This window comes from Somniosus microcephalus, chromosome 24, assembly GCF_052327205.1.
Source record: "Somniosus microcephalus isolate GS21.2 chromosome 24, FLI_Smic_1.0, whole genome shotgun sequence".
NCBI lineage: Eukaryota > Metazoa > Chordata > Chondrichthyes > Squaliformes > Somniosidae > Somniosus > Somniosus microcephalus.
Window position 1 is genome coordinate 46859547 of NC_141010.1, and position 19541 is coordinate 46879087.

The following is a 19541-nucleotide window of genomic DNA, read 5'->3' on the forward strand; positions in this document are numbered from 1 at the left end:
AAAGGGAATTAAGGGTTACATGGAGCGGGCAGGAAGTTGGACATGAGTCCAGGTTCGGATCGGACATGGCCCTGTGGGTAGCGGAGCGGGCCCAGGGGCCGTGTAGCCTGATCCTGCTCCTATTTCGTGTGTCTAATTCTGTTAGATTCAGGAGATGGTTCTGTGATAGTGGATTAGCGGTTAGGATCAGATCAGCCATGATCTTATTGAATGGCGGAGCAGGCTCGAGGGGCCGATTGGCCTACTCCTGCTCCTATTTCTTATGTTCTTATTACCACCCCCTTTTGTCATTAATCACTTCTGCCTTCCAACCTTTCTCAGATCTTCCCTTTTTGTTCTTTCCAACTTCCTCTCTTTCCCTGCCTCTAACTTTTTCCAGTTCTGATGAAAGGTCTTTGACCTGAAATGTAGTGTTGCAGCTGTCGGGAAACCCAATTTAAATTTTTTTCCCCCCTTGCCCATGCTAGGTTATAAATCTGCAGATGGTACCAGATGTCGGGTACCTTGCCCAAATGATCATTCTTTACGTGAGCCTAGACTGAGTGCTTATCAGTGTTTTGGCAATGGGGTAAATTTGTGACCACACCTGATGATGTCCTTCATCGATTGTCATTCCCGCGCACAGACATTCCAAACTTGGTCATTGGATAGTTCTCAGGACTAAAATACTCCCACTGCTGCCGTGGCTGAGATTGACTAAATGACACAGGCCAGAATTTGAACTTGATTCAGTACTACACCTACATGGTGCATCCACTGAGCCATCAGGCTTGGTTGAACCCTAATTAAAACCTTTGTTCGGTTTCCTCTCCAGGGTAGTAAGATGAGACTTGGATGTGGATGTTGGATATTGGTTATTTCAGGCAAGTATCCTGTTCAGCTAATAAACCAAGCAGCGAAGACTGTTTGTTTTACATTTACTTCCAAGTATAGTGTACTTTGGCTTCCATCAGTTTCCCACAGTCGTGCAGAACAGCATAGATAGACTATCAGTCCTGTACAACACATCGCCAGCACTAGCCTCAACATTCTTGCACAGATGTCCATACAGTATCAGAAAAAAGATATTGATGTAAATCTCTCTCTCTGGCTCAAATAATGCTTATGGCAATATTAACAGCAACCTCAACAGTCTGTCTGTAAGACATCAAGCTATGATTAATGTGAAGTTAATTTTAGTTAAATCATGTTTGGAGTATGTGAAACTATAGGATAAATGGTTTCCAAATATGGAAAATAATAGAACAAGTGCTGTTTGCAGTGATCGAACCCTGCAGCACTTAAGACGGTGCTTGATATCCCTTGACCTAGCCAAAAGCCAGGGACTATGGTCAAATTAGACAGAGTTCCCCCACCCCAAATGCCTTGCTGTGATCTCATTGTATACACAAGTGTTGACAACCACAGTGTACCTGCCTGTAAATACTGTTCCCAAACTACAGTGAATTAATATAGAATCATACAGTGCAGAAGGAGGCCATTCGGTCCACCGTGTCTATGTCAGCTCTTTGAAAAAGCTACCAATTCGTCCCATAGCCCTGCAGATTTTTCCTTTGCAAGTATAAATCCAATTCCCTTTTGAAAGTTACTATTGAATCTGCTTCCACCACCCTTTCAGGCAGCGCATTCCAGATCACAACAACTCGCTGCGTAAACAATAAATTCTCATCTCTCTCTTGGTTCTTTTGCCAGTCACCTTAAATCTGTGCCCTCTGGTTACCAACCCTCCTGCCAGTGGAAACCGTTTCTCCTCATTTACTCTATCAAAACCCTTCATGATTTTGAACACCTCTGTTAAACCTCCCCTTATCTATCTGCTCTAAGGAGAACAATTCCAGTATCTCTAGTCTCTCTGCCTAACTGAAGTCCCTCATCCCTCTTAAAATGTGTGTGTGTGTTTTTTCTGAATGAAATTAAAAAGCCAACGATGCTCAGTAACGATTCAGCTGATGCTTCGAACTGGCCTACAACACAGTAAAAATGTTGTTTTTCCCCAAAGCTAAACTGGGAACATAATACAAATGGAATAAATAGTGCTCCATTGAAATACGTTACACAGGACGTAATATCATTAACAGACTTGCAATAATTATTCAGCTGGAAATAAAAGGGGAAAGAAAACCTACAAATTCTTTGAAAACTGACCTAAAAAGCGAAAATGTTTGAACACAGCTGTGTGTTTGCAGCATTTCCAATCATTCATCGGAGTTCCCTCACAAATAATTGTCTCCAAAAGGACCTGCCTGTTGTGTCCTGTATTTACTGAGCTGGAGATGTGACATGGCTCTATTATTAGTCTTAATAAATCTCTGTCGCCACACCATAAATCAAAGGCTGCACATCTGTTTAACTTTTAATTGTTTAATTTTTCCATTTCCTCCCCAAAAATCTATCTCTCCTCAATTAGAAGGGTGCCACAATCCAGCCTGTCGATACCTTCCTGGATCCGGGTAAGGTTGAACAAATCCTTCCACTTTCCTTGCCTGGGCAATCTAACAAAGCTTCCCACCATCCTTCTGTTTTAAAATCCATTCAGAAATGTTGGAAGGAATTGCACAAACTAAATGAGTGAATAAAATTGGATTGTTCAGTCAGCTACTCTGAAGTATTTATTGTTTGTGTTGGAGTTCTTTCAATAACTGGTATGACGATTACTGTAAAGAATTCACTTAAGATATCTATCTCAGGCGATTAAATGGGTGGGTTTGGTACATGATAGAATGGAATATACATGTTCTATGGAATGAAAGGTTGATGACCCCATGGCCTATTCTTCCATATCCTTGTATTTCTATCTAACTTGTCTCTTAATTGAACTATCTTATCTTTAATATTCCACTTTATACAACTGAAAGCGTTCCTCCTATTCCTCTAGCTCTGTATAGTCTGCCTTTACTGTCCTCTTGTCTCCTTGAACACCCTTTAGTTATGCTCAACTGACTGCTGTAAGAATCACAGATCGCATTATGTTTCGGTTTCATGTAGTCTAATAAGCGAGTTACTCACCCACAACAGGTCTATATCTTTCTGCTACTCTCTTCTCTTGTAGGAACATTCTCTCTTGCGCATTCACATTTTTGAAAAGACTGCCAATTATGGTCAGGGTGTTGTGGTTCAAATAGAAAGTGACTTTCACGCAGTACTTTCTCCTTACTAGACATCGCGATTTTAATGGAGGGAAACCCACCATCCTGTTGTCCTGCCTTGGTCCCTAAAATTCCTTCAATTGAAGTTCGGCCCTTTCCCGTTTCTCCAATGGAGAGTAGTGCTGCTTTTTAGCCTAACGGCAATTGACTGAATCGGCAATCTCATGACCTGTTGCAGCAGAATGAAGCGGCGTTACAACCTTTGAGCAAATGGAAAATGCAGGAAATAAATAATTTTGTGGCTAATACGAGAATCCAGCTTCAGGCAAAGTGACAAATTGCAGAAGTTAAAAGCCAAGAACAATTATTTTTTCGAGCTGAAGCAGCAGCTCAGGGTGTGCCACGTGGGTATTTTAAATGTCATGGCCTCGCCCCTCCCTATCTCTGTAACCGACATCCCTTTGAGATCTCTGCGCTCTTCCAGTTCTGGCCTCTTGTACAGCCCTGATTTTCCTCGCTCCACCATTGGCGGCCCAGTCTTCAGCTGCTGAGGCTCTAAGCTCTGGAATTGGCTCCCTGAACTTCTCCGCTTCTCTACCTCCTTTTAAGACACACCTTAAAACCTACCTCTTTGATCAAGCTTTTGGTCGTCTGTCCTAGTATCTCCTGATGTGACTCGGTGACAAGTTTTGTTTGATAATTGCTTCCGTGAAGCGCCTTAGGATGCTTTACTATGTTAAAGGTGCTATATAAATGCACGTTGTTGTTGTTGGTGTCATGTTACACGGTCAGCACTTCTGATGCTTTATTATGAAGAGCCTTCAGCACCAACATTTAGCTGGTCCGGCATACCCCAGGGCTATGCACGATCAAACAGGGTACATCACTGCACAGGCAGTTGCCATCATTCCATGTGATGCTTTGTGGAAGAGGTGGTATTTTAGCAAAGAACAGACTAGGTTTTGTTTTGTTAGATATTAGAAAATGCCAGTCTCTGAACTAATTGCTGAAGGAGGGAGAAAGACAGTGTTTATAAAATTAAAGAAAATGTGTGAACATGACATACTCAACTTAGACTACAGATTCTATCCAGGTTATATTGTCGGAAAAGAGTCTGAGGAGGGTTGAGGAAACTTGAGTGAAGAGAAATTGAGAAAAGTGTGAATTGAAATTGAGGGAAAGAATGGAAATTGACCAGGATGCAAAGTCAACTGATCTGCTACAAGAGCGATGCAGTGATTCTAAAGGGCGTTGAGTTTGCATGTAAAAGAGAGAGGGCTTTTTTTTATGAAGTGTTCAATTACAAGCATTGTAGAAACAAAAGGAAGGTATGTGAGCTAAGGGACACCAGACAATGCAAGATTTTTGTACATTTATTAAATGTATTGAATACGTGCAGCATATAAATTCAGCTTGGTGCTGTGTCAAGTCGAGCTGAGCTGCAGTCTCTCTCTTTATTTGACACACCCTGGCTTTTGGTTTCTATCAGTTGGTCTGAAGTTACTCACTGTCTCATTACTTACTTTTACTGTCCTAGATTTATAGTTTAAGCTTTATGAACAGTTTGATGCAATAAAAGCATTAAAACTTAATGCAGACTGAAGAGTTGATGTTCAGCATCCCACGTTGCCACACATTTAACGGTCTGTGTGCGATATTGCAGAAGTCAGAGGTTGAGACGTATGCTCCCAACCTTCAATAGATGCAAGATCAGATTTCTCAACAAAGAATAGAGTGATCCAGAACGTCCTTTGTTCATTGTTATCCGGCTTTCTTACAGTACTCTGGATAAGAGCGTGCCTACTTCCTCCTTGCCGTCCAGCTAAAAAAAAATGTTTTTTTATTCATTCACGGGATGTGGCGTTACTGGCAAGCCCAGCATTTATTGCCCATCCCTATACAACTGAGTGGCTGGCTGGGCCATTTCAGAGGGCAGTTAAGAGTCAAAACACATTGCTGTGGGTCTGGAGTCACATATCGGCCAGACCAGGTAAGGACAGCAGATTTCCTTCCCTAAAGGACATTAGTGAACCAGATGGATTTTTACGACAATCTGATATTTTCATGGTCACCATTACTGATACTAGCTTTTTATTCCAGATTTATTTAATTAACGGAATCCCCAGCTGCCATGGTGGGATTTGAACTCGTCTCATTAGTCCAGGCCTAGCCTAGTAACATAGCCACTATGCTACCATTCCTGCCATTCCATCATATGCCCCACCCAAATTGCCATGTCCTCTCCGTCTGCATCTTCTCTTCGTCCAAGCACTTCACCCTCTTTCAGCCCTCACCTATCATTCAAAAACGTTGTTTTCTGCCCACCCAAACTTCCTGACTGAGACGTCCGCCCTTCTTCCCATGGCCTCTGCAGTAAGTGCATCCTCATCCTTGGTGATTTCAGTCTCCACCTTCCCTAGTCACCTCTCTGAATTCTCCGCCCTCCTGTCCCCCTCAATGTCACCCTTCACATAGTCTCACCCATATGTATACTTGGCCACCCTCTTGATACCTCCTGTGTCTTCTCTATAACCATATCCTTGAGCATCAATAAGGCTATCTTTGATCATCTCATCTCACTTACCATCATGTCCTGCTACCCTCCTCCAATCCCATTATTCTCACCATTCTCCATGGGGGAAAACTCAAACTCGCTCACAGATTCCCAACTCCCTCACCTTTGGCCCTCTGCTCATGATAGCACCTCCACCGCCATCGTCAACCTGCTTTATTACTCTCACCTCTTCCTTCAATCCCATCAAATTAATTGCTGTCTCGCACCCCCGTCACTCCCCTGGTACAGCCCCATTTCCTTTCTGAAGTTAGAGGGCACAAACCTCAGACAAAACCAACTATTACTCCAGGATCATTCTGGAGGACCCAGATTACCTTAGGCTGCTATTTCCTTGACCAACCGCCTCTTCAGCCATGGCTCAATTGTAGCACTGTCGTTTCTGAGTCCGAAGGTTGTGGGTTCAAGCCCCACTCCAGAGACTTGAGCACAATATCGGCTGATACGCCAGTGCAGTTCTGAGGAGTTGCTGCACTGTCTGAGATGCTGTCTTCAGATGTTAAACCAAGGCCCTGTCTGTACTGAGGTGGGCATAAAATGTCCTGTGGGACTAATTTGAAGAAGAGCTGGGGAGTTCTCCAATATTTACCCCTCAACCAATATCACTTCAAAAAAAGAAAAATAGCAGATTATCTGGTCATTATCACATTGCTGTTTCTGAGCGTGCTGTGCACAGATTGGCTGCCATGTAATGTAGCTACACCAGAAACAACAGTGACTATACTTTAAAAGTACTTCATCGGCTGTAAAGCGCTTTGGGACGTCCTGAAGTCATGAAAGACGCTATATAAATGCAAGTCTTCCTTTTCTTTCATTTGCTGCTCCTTTGCCTTCTCTAGTTTTACCTTAAACAGTGTAAGGGGTTCATGGATTTCTTCATCTCTCAAGTTTGAGACCAGTGTTGTAGCTGCTGCTGCTCCCCTTCCTCACATCCCAGTCCTCCTCTTGGTTCCCCCATCCACTCTAGCCTTGAACCTTCATCTTCCTGCAATTTCTCTCTGCTCTCTGTCTTCCCCAGCCTCTCCAAGCTCCCTTGTCCTTTACACCTACCTCATATTCCCTTGATATCCTCCCCACATAATTCCTAATAACTCCCTTCACCCATGCTAGCTGAAGTTATCAATGGTTCCTTTTCCTTAGGCACTGTCACTGCCCATCATAACCATCTTCATTATCCCCCTTCTCAAAAACAAAAGACCTTCAACCCCATCCGTCATCTCCAGCTGTCACTCCTTCAACCTTGTCTTTCTTCTAGTGCCCTTGGATGTGTTATCACCGCCTAACTCTGTTCCCATCTCTTCCAAAGCTCCCCTTCGATTCCCTCCGGTCTAGCTTTCACCCTCCTTGCAGCACCTAAATGGCCCTAGCAAAAGTTCCAAATGACATCCTCTGTGACTGTAGTGAAACCTTTGTTATCCTTGACCGTTCTGTGATCCTCCCACATCTCCTCTGTTGTCCAGCTTCATGGGACTGTAATTCCATGATTTCACTCTTACCTATCTCAACAGGGCCATTGTATCTCCAGCAATAGCTTCTTTTCCCTCTGCACGCACCGTTACTTCTTGGGTCCACCAAGGATCTATGCTTGACCCCCCTCTCTCTCCTATAATCTACAGGCTGCCCCTTAGCATCATTGTCCATAGGCACGGGGGTCAGCTACCACATGTAGGCTGATGATACACCGCTCTCTCTCTCTACTACTTCTCTTGGCCACTGACTATCTCTCTGCTGTCAGACTGCTTGTCTGGTATCCAGTCCAGATGAATCACAACTTCCTGCAGCTCAACATTGTAAAGACAGAAGCCATCTTTTCAGCCCCTGCCACAAACTCTGCTTTCTTCCCACTGCTTCCAACCCCACCTTGCTCCTTCAGGCTGAACCAGATCATCTACAGTCTTGGCATTCTGTTTCACCCTGAACTGAGCTTTAAACCCCCCACATGCTTTTGATCACCATCACTGTTTGCTTCCATGTCTGTCTTCAACAGTAACTCAGCCCGTCTACAGTTGAAACCCTCTCGCATGTTTTGTCACCTCCAGGCTCGACTATTGCAATGTTATCTTGCTGGACTCCCACTGTCCACCCTCTATAAACACCACTTGTCCAAGTCTCTGCCACCCCTCACTGCTCTACACTACTTCATATTCTGCAATGCATTCAATTTAAAATCCTTATCCTTGTCTAAATCCCTCCATAACCTTGCTCCATTCTATCTCTGCAAACTTATCCAGCCTGTATTCCATACTGAATGTTCTGTTCCTCTGATTACAGCCTCTTGAGCAACCCCTCCCCTCTCTCTCTCTCTCTCTCTCTCTCTCTCTCTTTTCCCCCCCCCCCCCCTCTCTCCCCCTCTTTCTCTCTTCCTCTCCTCCTCTCTCCACCAATTGTGGCACAGCCTAGAGCTGCCGTCTGCCTATCCTCTGATTAGTTTCTCCCTAAACGTTTCCATCTTTAAAAAAGAAACTATTTAAAACTTGTTTCTTCGACCAATCTTTCAGACCGCTCTTTAAACCCCCCCCTTCCCTCCCCAGGCCCCATCTCTCCCTTCTTGGCTGAGCACTTGTTTCCTTGTCCCTACTTGTGAAGTGCCTTGGGATACACCTTTTATGTTAAAGGCGCTGTATGTGGTGTGTGGGGTTGGGGAGAAAGAGGTGGGAGAGAGAAATACCAAGCACCCCTCACGTTGGTAATGAAAGTCTATTAGCTGGATTCTGGTATGATGACAGTTCATCATTTTTGTTTTTGTAAAAACTCTGAGTGGACAACTGTTGGCTGAAATTATTCAGAAGTATATTATTGTGCATCAAATAAATGTTTATCTTATCACTTTGGAGGAACGAAGTCTAGCTTGATTGGTTCTGGGGAAATGATGTGCTTAGCGTGCACATTGTGCCATTCTAGACAGACGATACCTGCCTATGGTCTCTTACATCCTGTAATGACCTGGGAGCCGCACCACTGCGATAGCTGGGTTTCCACAGCTAACATGGTTGTATTCACTATTCCTCGTGTCGCAACACTCTGTATTGAGTTGGGGCAAAAGTGCTGAGTGTGTCTACAGGAGCAGGGTTAGGTTAAGGACTCACTGTAATCTTTCACAGCTTGCAATTATATTCTGTATTCCCAAACTGGCCAGTCCACATTTTCTTCAGGTCTGGCCTGGTAATTGGGACATTGTCACCTCGACAAAAAAACAGTCCTTAATTGGAGATGCATTTGAATTGAGCAAAAGAAAAAGAAAATCTCACTAATGCTGCTAACCCGTGAAGGGGGATTCAAATCGTGCTTTCCCCCGGTTTCCCCCCCCCCCCCCCCCCCCCAACCATTGATGGGGCCGTTGTCATTCAGTAAGCCTGCTGTAACTGACTCCTGCAATATATTGCCTGCATCAAAACAAACTAAGTGGCTCCATAGTCGGCACAGTCCCCTAGCAGACTGCATCCAGAGCCCAGCAGTGCTGCAGAACTCTGTTGGGAGCAATGCCCAACCGTCCGGTCCGACTGGGATCTAGCCTTTTAACTTGGTTTTAAATTTGACTGATTATTTCTCGATGGCTTTTATTCCTCAAATGTTAGTATTTATAGGGCAAAAATTACCACAAAATTGTCACTTCAGTGGTGATTACTTTGGAACTTGTTTTGACAGACGTGACGTAAATCATAAATATCAAACTTTGAAAAGTCCACTCCGCCCATTTTGTCAACCTCTGCGATAAGGGCAGTTTTATACATATTTAAAAAAGATTGCAGTAATACTTATCAAACAATGTAACTTTCCCATTGATTGCTGGAAATGTACAGTTCAGTTACAGTATTTATGTCACAGGCATTTTGCAGATTATAAACACTTAATGGATTACTTGAAGTTTGAATTTTTTTTTAAATTTCCATTGCGGTGTGTGGAAAAAACCTCCCCAATTGCCAAGGTGGCTGTGAGAATGTGACTTGGCTATTTTCTTTGTGTTTGTTCAGCATTCAGTTCAATTTTTCCCCCCTCTCCCTGTCATTGCCCTTTCCTCTATCTGTGTTGACGGCCGGTGGGAAGCATGTCAGTCTTTTTATCTAAGGTGTGGTCCCTGGGAACTGCGGAGCAGCCAGCAGAGCTGTGAGAAATGCAAGCCCTGCCTGCTTTTGTCAGGGAGCAGAGAATTAAGTGATGTCAGAATCACTTGCAGTAAAACATCCAAGGCAGACTGGGATATTCCTGCCAATATATACACCCTGGCTATTTAACTCAACATTGTGAGAACAAGAATGCATGTGTTGCACTTGCCCCCCTTTTTTAAAAAAAAATCCAAACTATCCAGCTGTATGGGATTTGGTTCTAATTTAGAATTGGATGGTGGGGATCCAGGCTATCTATTGATCACTAGAGCTGGATTCCCACGCCGTCGCTTCAGCCATCAATTCCAAAGTGGCTGCCTCCAGATAGAAAACATCTGTGTCCTTGGGTTGTTTTCACAGCTTCAGAAATGATCTAAGCTGTAAACTATATAAGCAACAGATAGCAGTTAATGACAATTAGATGGCCACAACAAAATTTGCTGAATTCATGTGGAGGGTTCATTTTATGTTCTGCTTTGTCAGCGAGTGTCTGCAATGAAGGCGTTTCTGATCTTTGTTCCCATTTGTTCCAAGTTGAAAATGGTGCATTTTTGAATGGAAGGAGATGCTTGCTTGCTTTCTTATTTTACCTCCTCGCACAGTAGCAGTCAGGCCGAGCTTCTGGGGAAACCATGTGCTTAGCATGCACATGGACATGCTGTCAGTATTGTAGATAGCCACGTAGTTGTCCCCTCCTACATCTGATACAGCCCCAGAAGCTGCAACAGTTTGTTTTAAGGTGGTTCTGTTTGAGATTATTTCAGCTGAATATGCTCAGCCACCGAGTTCCTGCCGAACCCCTTTCTCCGTGCGTAAGGATTGACTTTGACTCAACCTTGGATCTCATCGAGCAACAGGCTGCTTAGTGGTTGTAATTGATTCCCTGGCAGGATGGGGTGCCCACCTACAGGGGGGACTGGGTTCAGGGCAGACAAACAACACAGCAGTCAACCTTGCATATCTACCACCTGGAACTGAATGCAGTACAAGGTTGGCTCTGGAGTACTTCCAGCACTTGGGACAAAGCACATTGTTATATGGGCAACTCTAGGATGAGCTGTTACATCACCAAGTAGGAAGGACTCCTAGCTAGAGGTGATCCAGGAGGTATTGAGGATTTGAGGGTGCACGGAGATGGACATTTTTGCTGCCTCCTGGACAACCAGCTCCCACGCTTCTGATCAGTGAAGGCTGGGCGGTCTCCTTTTGTTTCCACATGCACTTAACTCGTTGCACTCCTGGCTCCGATATTAGTTCTAGGATTGTTTACTGAGTGGCATCTCGGGCGAGTTCACTGACATGCCATCCAAATTTGTCTGAATAATGGCTTTGCTGCAGCCTCAGGATAAAGGGTAGGCCATTCAGGACTGAGATGAGAAGAAATTTCTTCACTCAGAGGGTGGTGAATCTTTGGAATTCTCTACCCCAGAGGGCTGTGGAGGCTCAGTCATTGGGTATATTCAAAACAGAAGTCGATAGATTTCTGACTAGTAAGGGCACCAAGGGATATGGCGATAGGGCCGGTGAATGGAGTTGAGGCAGAAGATCAGCCATGATCTCATTGAATGCCGGAGCAGGCTCAAAGCGCCGAATGGCCGACTCCTGCTCCTATTTCTTATATTCTTATAATCCCAGAGAGTTTACTCTCTTTCTGTGTTGAACACATCAATTTTCTGCATCCCAACAAAACGGCAGTTTATTAAATGTCACTATTTTACATCAATATTGATGCAGAGGAACGTGAGGCATTGACTAGAGACCCATTTACCTGTTCTCCTAGGTGAATAGAACAAACTAATTAAAGTGCACACTACAGACTATTTCCATCAGATTGAATTCAGGATTTATTGATTGATATTTTGTGGCTTTTACACTACCATAGAATTGTATTTTATGTTAGGAACCACACAGCGATGTGCAATATTGATTCTGAGTGCAATTTGTGCTGCTCCTAGATTGTTTTTACTGCGTGTAATGGCTGGCTTATGTTGCTCTATGGGACGGAGGTTGGTCACAATGCTCTTTTGCTCTTTCTTGCCACCTTCTCCACACAGAGTCTGTAACTTTTACTCCCTGTTTTTGTTAAACCTTTTGCATGTGAAGGCTTGCTTTTAGCTCCTACACTAGTCCGGTACAGGGAATCTTGGCAAGTTAGCAAAAAAATGCAGAAAAATTAAAGACATATTACTGCATTGACCCTTCAGTGTCAAATGATGGTGTTTGTAAAGTTGCTGGAGTTTTATACAGTATTTATATTAAACTGCTGGATAGAGACAGTCTGGGAGAAGACATTTGGTACAGAGCTCTCCCATATGTGACATCAGTAGGCATACTGCCCATTGAACTTGCTCATAATGTCCCTGGAATAACGTCAGTAAGAAGCTTTAGACAAAGTGTAGCCTCCCTGACCACTGTCAATTGTAAAATATATAATCCTGTAATGGAGACAACAGAGTCCTCATAAATTAGACATCATTATCTTAGAAGATTTAGTATTATAGGACCGTTCACTACAATATACTTCCTCTTAAAATGGGTAACTGAAAGGGTGATACATTTAAGGTACTTGCATAGGAAATGTTTTTGTTTAAAATTCAGTGAGTTATGCAGACAAATCTCAAATGCTTTCCTAACACACTTTGTGCATCATGTCCTCCCTCAATTGGTGCTTGGACAGTGGAACAGTCTGTTGCGCAATATAGTGCAAAAACAAAATGTTATTTGGGGTGAGCACAATGGCCGTACACTGTGATTAGTGGCCACCAGCACAGAGGCATCTTTGCGGTGAGGGGACCTGTGGAAAGGATGGTGGCACCTGTGCAGGTCCTGGTATAGGACGAGAGTTCATATGTTGGTGAGTGAAAGGGCAGTTTCACGTAACACCTGAGCTTGTTTGTTTCCATTAAGATACAGTTTTACTTTATTGTGACTTCTAACATTTTAAAATCGAAGTAGTAGATGGAAGGGATAAATGTCTGTAGGGCGGGCACACTGCAGGAGGCATAATTGATACAATTGTTAACCTGTTGTCATGTGGTTATTAGAACATAAGAAAACATTTGCTGACACAAGTCCATTTAGTCCATCAAATCCATTCCTTCCAGTTACAATCCGCTCCATCCAAGACTTTATCCCACTTAATCTCCAAGGGCAAGTTCCACATCGATTTTGATAGAGTAAATAAGGAGAAACTGTTTCCACTGACAGGAGGGTCGGTAACCAGAGGACACAGATTTTAGGTAATTGGCAACAAAAAAAAGGGGAGATGAGGATTTTTTTTTAACGCAGCGAGTTGTTGTGATCTGGAATGCACTTACCTGAAAGGGTGGTGGAAGCAGGTTCAATAGTAAATTTCAAAAGAGAATTGGATAATTACTTGAAAGGGAAAAATTTGCAGGGCTATGGGGGGAAAAAGCTAGGGTGTGGGACTAAATTGGACAGCTCCTTCAAAGAGCATGGCACAGGCACGACAGGCTGAATGGCCTCCTGTGCTGTATGATTCTATAATGATTATTGGCCAATCAAACCAAAACTCTAACGTTCTAATCGTTCATCCTCATATCTCCACTGTTGAGTCTTCTGAGTGTGCTGAAGAGTACTTTATCAGTTCACTCTAAGCTTCTCCACACAGCCACAGCTGCTTTCACTGGGACTCTGTTCTGCACATCCAGGAGATGCTTCTTCCCCTTCGACTCACTCGAGCACTGTTAATGGACTTGTGTTCTTCAGTTCTGTGGTCACAGCCTAAGTCAAATAGCCTGCTTTACAGCTGCATCATCCGTGCCATGGTTATGTCTCCTCTCAATCTTTTCTTCATTGAAAACAAGCTCTGCTCTGTTTTCTTCTCTTCACAACTAAAGGCTTGCAGCCCCCTTCACACCCTGAAACCCTTCCAATGCATCAATGTGCTTTTAAAGGTCGGATGCCCAAATGTGTGCGCACATTCTACACGTGACCTCAACAGTGATCTGTACAAAACTGGAATAACTTTTTTCAGCTTTTAGTCAAATGCCTTTGAGATATATTGATAACTGCTTCACGTCGACTGGGTATTTTCAGTTGGGCAAGTGATTTGTTACAGTAAGACAGTTTGTACATCTACCAAGTGTAGTATGATTTGCTGCTTGAGTACAATTTTGCTTAAATATTCCCCAATTTCAGAGTGATAAATCACTGGCTATAGTGATCAATAATCAAACCCAGATACTTGTCCACCTTTGCTATGCTACGCCTTTTCATCATGTGCACCTGGTTCCTGTTCCAATATGTATTTATCTACATCTGGATACTTGAGTGTTACAGATTCTAATTTATGCCAACCCATGATTGTACTTTGCTGCTGTGGGAAGAATTGGCAGTTTTGTTTGCTTTAAATGTATGCAGATTTGGAGATAATTTTATGTTGATGGGTACAGAGTTCCATAATTGGACCTCAGCAGGAGTGAATGAAGATTTGCCAAAATTAGTTTTAACAGCAGGAAGTCTGCAAATTGATTTACTTAATGACCTTATAATATAATGTGATTCTGCTGATAACTGAAACAATCTAATAGATGTGAAGGACCCGTGTTACTGAAGCATTTCATATACTTGTATGCTAAATTGAATCTTGACTTTCGAAGCTAATGGAAGCAAATTGAGTGCAGTTCTGATAGCATGAGGAAACATGACTTTGTTAAATATAAATTGCTTAATGTATAAAACTTTTAAACAAACAGTCTCATTATTGGTACCCATTCAAAAAAAACAATTGCAAAGAATCTGTTTTACAAATTGTGTGTGTGTACAACATTGTGCAAGTCCCTTTGACCAATCAAATCACAGAACCAGAAACCACCATCTCTTCAAACACTCACATCTCAGAACTCTGACCAATCAGAACCCAGAGCTCACTTCGCTTTCAACCAATTGTATTCCAGAATCATCTCTGCAGCGTCATTTGATTGGCTTTTCCCATGACCAATCACTTTCAGCTAAACATAACTGTGGCGTTCAGCCGCCATGGTGGTTCTCCATCGACCACGCTATATCCTACAAAAAACATTGTAATGCGGTTAGTTCACGGGGGGGGGGTGGTGGTACAAACTTAGCCATTAGTGTATCGATCCCATCTCTCATTGTCCTCAACAGCTTGTCCCTGCGTGGCCTGACGGGCCTCCCAAACATTCCCAGACAGTAAATTTCACTTTCTCTGTGTTGTGTGATTGCTTGGTCTTTCGAAGTATGATGCTGTACAGACACATTGTAAGTGTCTCTGTGTGTGCGCAATCTTTTATTATTAGTATATCTTCTGTGGTGTTGCACTTGGGGAGTGGAGACCAAGTGTAGTCTTCAGCTGGAATGGGGTTATATGGCAAGGTATAATCGGACCAGGACATGCTGACACATTCCGTTCTCATTTTAAAGTCACACATTCTGTCCTTATTTTTAGGTTTCCATTATAAATTGCTATGTCCACATTTATAATGGAAACTCTCTGTAAACTTGTCATGCTGTAATTACACCCTTCTGCCAGTGGGGCCACAGCGCCTCCACTGACGGGAGGATGTAATAAAACATTATGATGGTAATTATTATAATATTGTTTTCATACCGTGACTTATTACTAAAACATCACAAGGCACTTCATACAATTAATTAATTGTAAGTGTGGGGGCGGTTGCTATGTAAGCAAATGCGCCAGCCAGTTTTGGCCAGCAATGCCCCACAGACGGCAATGAGATCAAGTGCAAGTTTAATCCGTTTTGGTGGTATTGGTCGATAGTATTAGAGGTCAACTTATGGTTTGGAATGGTATAGACGGCTGCTGTGACTTTACTTTTACTTTGAGAGCTACTCTGCTGACCCAGGAGTCTTCTGTCCTTCAAATATGGATAGTACATTAAGATAAGAAAGAACTTGCATTTATATAGTGCCTTTCATGACCTCAGGACATCCTAATGAAGTACTTTTAAAGTGTAGTCACTGTTGTAATGCAGGAAATGCAGCAGCCAATTTGCGCACAGCAAGCTCCCACAAACAGCAATGTGATAATGACCAGCTAAACATCTTAGTGATGATGGTTGAGAGCTAAATAATTGGGCAGGACATCGGCGGGGAGGAGGGAGGAGAAAATCTCCCTTGCTCTTCTTCGAAACAGTGACATGGGATCTTTTACATCTGAGAGATCGTTGGATAATTATGCTTGCTAAATTGGGTAATTAACAGAGCCTCTTGAGCAAATATGTCCTTTGTGATCACTGTCCAGAATGACCTTGTCCAAGCTATCTTGAAGGGGTTTTGCAGTCATTTGTTGCCTCACTCTTGTGTTCTATTTCTTGCTGACTGCGTTGCGACTCGTCTAATAATTCTGCATTCTGTCATTGCAGGGAGCACAGAAGAAGATCCTGGATGTGGCAAATATGTTGGGAATGTCGAACACTGTGATGCGCCTGATTGAGAAACGGGCCTTCCAGGACAAGTTCATCATGATTGGCGGAATGGTCGTCACCTGCATCATCATGGTCTTGGCGGTTAAGTACTTGACATGAGCAGATATCGTCCTGCGGACTCTGCTTCAGAAACAAATCCGTATCTCCACAAAAAGACTGCCCAAGTGTTTGTCTGGCTCATTGCTTACAAACTTCCGTCCCCCTTTCAAAGCTAACAGGATGAAATTTAGCCGGCCAGTCTGGGCGAAGAGCCCTTTGCTCATACTTTGTAATAATGTTTCCAATTGTTTGGGAAAGGACCACAGATCAAAGATCTGATAAAGGCTAATAATTCTAATTTCTAATAAATAAAATGCTGGGTGCTGATTATTTTAGTTTTGTGGTACCTGGCGGACAAGAGCTTATTGATCAATAAACGCACCATCGATGAAGCTGATTTGGTGTGTCGCCAGGGAGCCACTTTTTATTAATTGTCCCTTTTTTTCCCCCCTCCCATTTTTCTCTTCCAAAAAATGTTGATCATCTCGGCCACCTGGAATTATTTGTTTCAAGAGCAGCACTTTTCCAACAAAAACTCTTACCCACCTGACTCATTGAAATGAAGCGTCCTATGATTGCTGTGACCAATACTGCAACCAGTGCTTCAGGTATTGGCCAGTCGCCTGGTGTTGCACTACCCCACTGCGCCACGGGTTGAGAGCCCACAATCCCCTAAAGAACGAGTTCCTGCTCCCAGCCGTGCTTGACTCGAGGATGGTTCGCCGCAGGGTGAGAGGGACTCTAGAGGACAAGTCAACCCAGGCCACCCGCACACACCATCTAATGGTGGGTTCCCAACAGCATTGAGAGGCCGGTGGTGCGCAAGGTGTCCTATTCCCTTCCCGTTACTGTTCCCCCAATGATTGCTTTCAAAAAAAAAATCACAGAATTGGTGGGGAGCGGGGTAAAACAGGAATAGACTTTAAAAAAACACTTCTCTGATGAAGGTTTCCACTGTTGCTGATTGAGCCTGTATTTATTATAAAGCAGCAAACTACTTTTTACTTATTTGCTCTAGATGGTGTCCAGATGTCATCACTATGGCACTGGGAAGATGCCAAATGGTGTCCTTATTGTGTCTTTGCACCTGTAGAGACTGGGTTTGGAGGAAATAGATGTGACGTGAATTGCTCCTAATCGGAAAAACCTGTATGTTCACTGCATCAGACTATGATCATTTTCCACAGTATTGACTCCTGGCCTGCAAGATACTTTGGAGTAACTGAAAAGTAGCTGCTGTACTGTCAATAAAAAAACAAACCAAATCGCTTCCCCCCTCACTGCTCTTTTGTCTCCAGTTCAATGTTCTTTTGTCTGTAGTCGATGGTTGACGGGACTGCACTTGCCATTCTCACGGAGACTGGCCTCAAATTATATCTTAAAAACATATTAAAACCGCTCCTGTTCAGACCTTTAATAGATTTACACAAGCCTCTGGATATCTATTGAAGTCCAAAGGTGCTTCTAATTTCAGACAGCGTTAAAATACAGGATGTGCTTTCATGTGTGTCCTGTATTATGGAATGTTTCTAGAAATGGTTAGACTTGTGACTCTGTACATTTATACTTTTAATGATTTAATGCTGCCACTACACTAGGTGCGGGTTGTAATTTATTTTGACATTCTGTCCATCAGACTGTGAATCCTGTCTCTTCACCTCAGTAGGTTTTGAATATATCATGTAGATTTTAATCCAAATCTTACAAGGCAGGTTTTCTTCTTCCTGTGCCTGAGTCTATTGGATTGCCTGGGCAGAGGGAATATCCAGGAGGTCTGGCTGGGAGGAGTGCCTGGCCATAAGGGAGCTTACCTGATCTTCTGGCTATTTAAAGTAATGGTGGAAATGAGGTGGATTCCATTAGGGGTGTGCGCACTTTCCCGGCCCAATTTTCCTGTATTCACTGCGCCCAGGTGATCCAGTAGCCCAAAACACAGGGACACTTGCCCTGTAACTCTTTCATTTGTCATGCACTTGGTTAATTTTACAAATGGACATGCTTTGAACTGTCCCACGTGACCTGTTTGTGTATCTGTCACCTTGATCGGTCAGTGTCAAGTTTGGTGATGGTCCAAATATCCAGTTAACTTCCTCTTCTCATCCTCTGCATTACTTTTGCAAAAGAGCCTGCTTAGAGTTATTAGTGTACTTCACAGGAAAGCAAACATTCTGTACTTAACAATTTTATCTCAATAACTGCAAAATGTTTTAATGGCTTGTTTGCTAAGTTTGACAAGGGACTTTTATCTTTTCAGTCTCCTATCATTGCCAAGTGAGCTAGAAACTGTATCCTGAATACATTTGTTGCACCTAAGACAGTGAATTGTGGCCTCGGTAAGATTAAAAGCTATTTGATTTAATGTCATGATACTGTCTCGCACTCACTAGAGATTGGGGGTCTGGGGATGGACAGTTGTGAAACTTTTGTTGGGGACTTTTCTCCTTGTGTGTTGATGTGTGGTTTTTTATTGCAATTAATTTTCCAGTATATTTCCATGTAATTTCTTTCAAAATTATCTCTAACGCCCTGGAAGTGTGTTTCTCACCATCTTAATGGACATTCTTAATCCTGTGAATTTTTTATATTGAATAAATTCCAAATCTAAAAGTGTGTTTGTGTGCGCGTGCGTGCGCGAAAAGACAGCTAGCTTAGCAGTGCTCATCCCACTCACTGCAGGATGCAACCTTGTGCACAACTCTAAACCGCAACTAACTTCATGGGGAATAAATCACACTCCAATTTTAGCAAACACGCTGGGGAAATAGTCTTCTTCTGCTTCTGTGAATCAGTCAAGCAAGGTGATGATGATTGTTCACCAACAGTGCGTCAGAAATTCCTGGACGCATAGCGCACGATTTATTACTACAATGGTCAAAAATTTGTGTACAGCACACAGCGCAGTTTCTAATATGTGCTCTCGGTGGGCAATGCTTCATGGGTATGATCTTCTAGCATCCCTATCACATGGACAACATAATACTGTTCCTGGCCTGGGAATGCTTAATACCGACAACTGAAAATTTATCAGTCAAACTGAAAGCCACCAATAGAAGTGACGTTTGAAATTATCCTAAAAGGTAATGCAAATATGATAAGGGAAAGTGCAGGGTGATAATGCAAGTTTCACAAAGCTAATAGTTCAAAATTCACTCCAGTGTAGTTTTGTTCTACGATTACTTTGTTGACTTTGCTGTTTGTGAGTTTCTTTGAGTATTGCACAACTTTTAGCACATTTCTGCAAAGATTACATTGCACACAATTCAAACGTATGATGTCCTGAGGTTGTGAAAGGCGCTATAAGACTGCAAAG

At 42.9% G+C, this 19541-nt stretch overlaps 1 protein-coding gene across 3 annotated transcripts in view; it reads left to right on the top strand.

The window, feature by feature from the left end:
- The window catches only part of gosr2 (golgi SNAP receptor complex member 2), a 74642-nt gene extending 56052 nt beyond the window's left edge, over positions 1 to 18590 (top strand). For all 3 annotated transcript variants that reach the window (XM_085966609.1, XM_085966608.1, XM_085966610.1), the window contains one exon: positions 16130 to 18590. In XM_085966609.1, coding sequence (XP_085822735.1) covers positions 16130 to 16291 — 162 coding nt within the window. In that variant the 3' untranslated portion in view covers positions 16292 to 18590. The remainder of the gene's footprint in view (positions 1 to 16129) is intronic.
- The last annotated feature ends 951 nt before the right edge of the window (positions 18591 to 19541 follow it).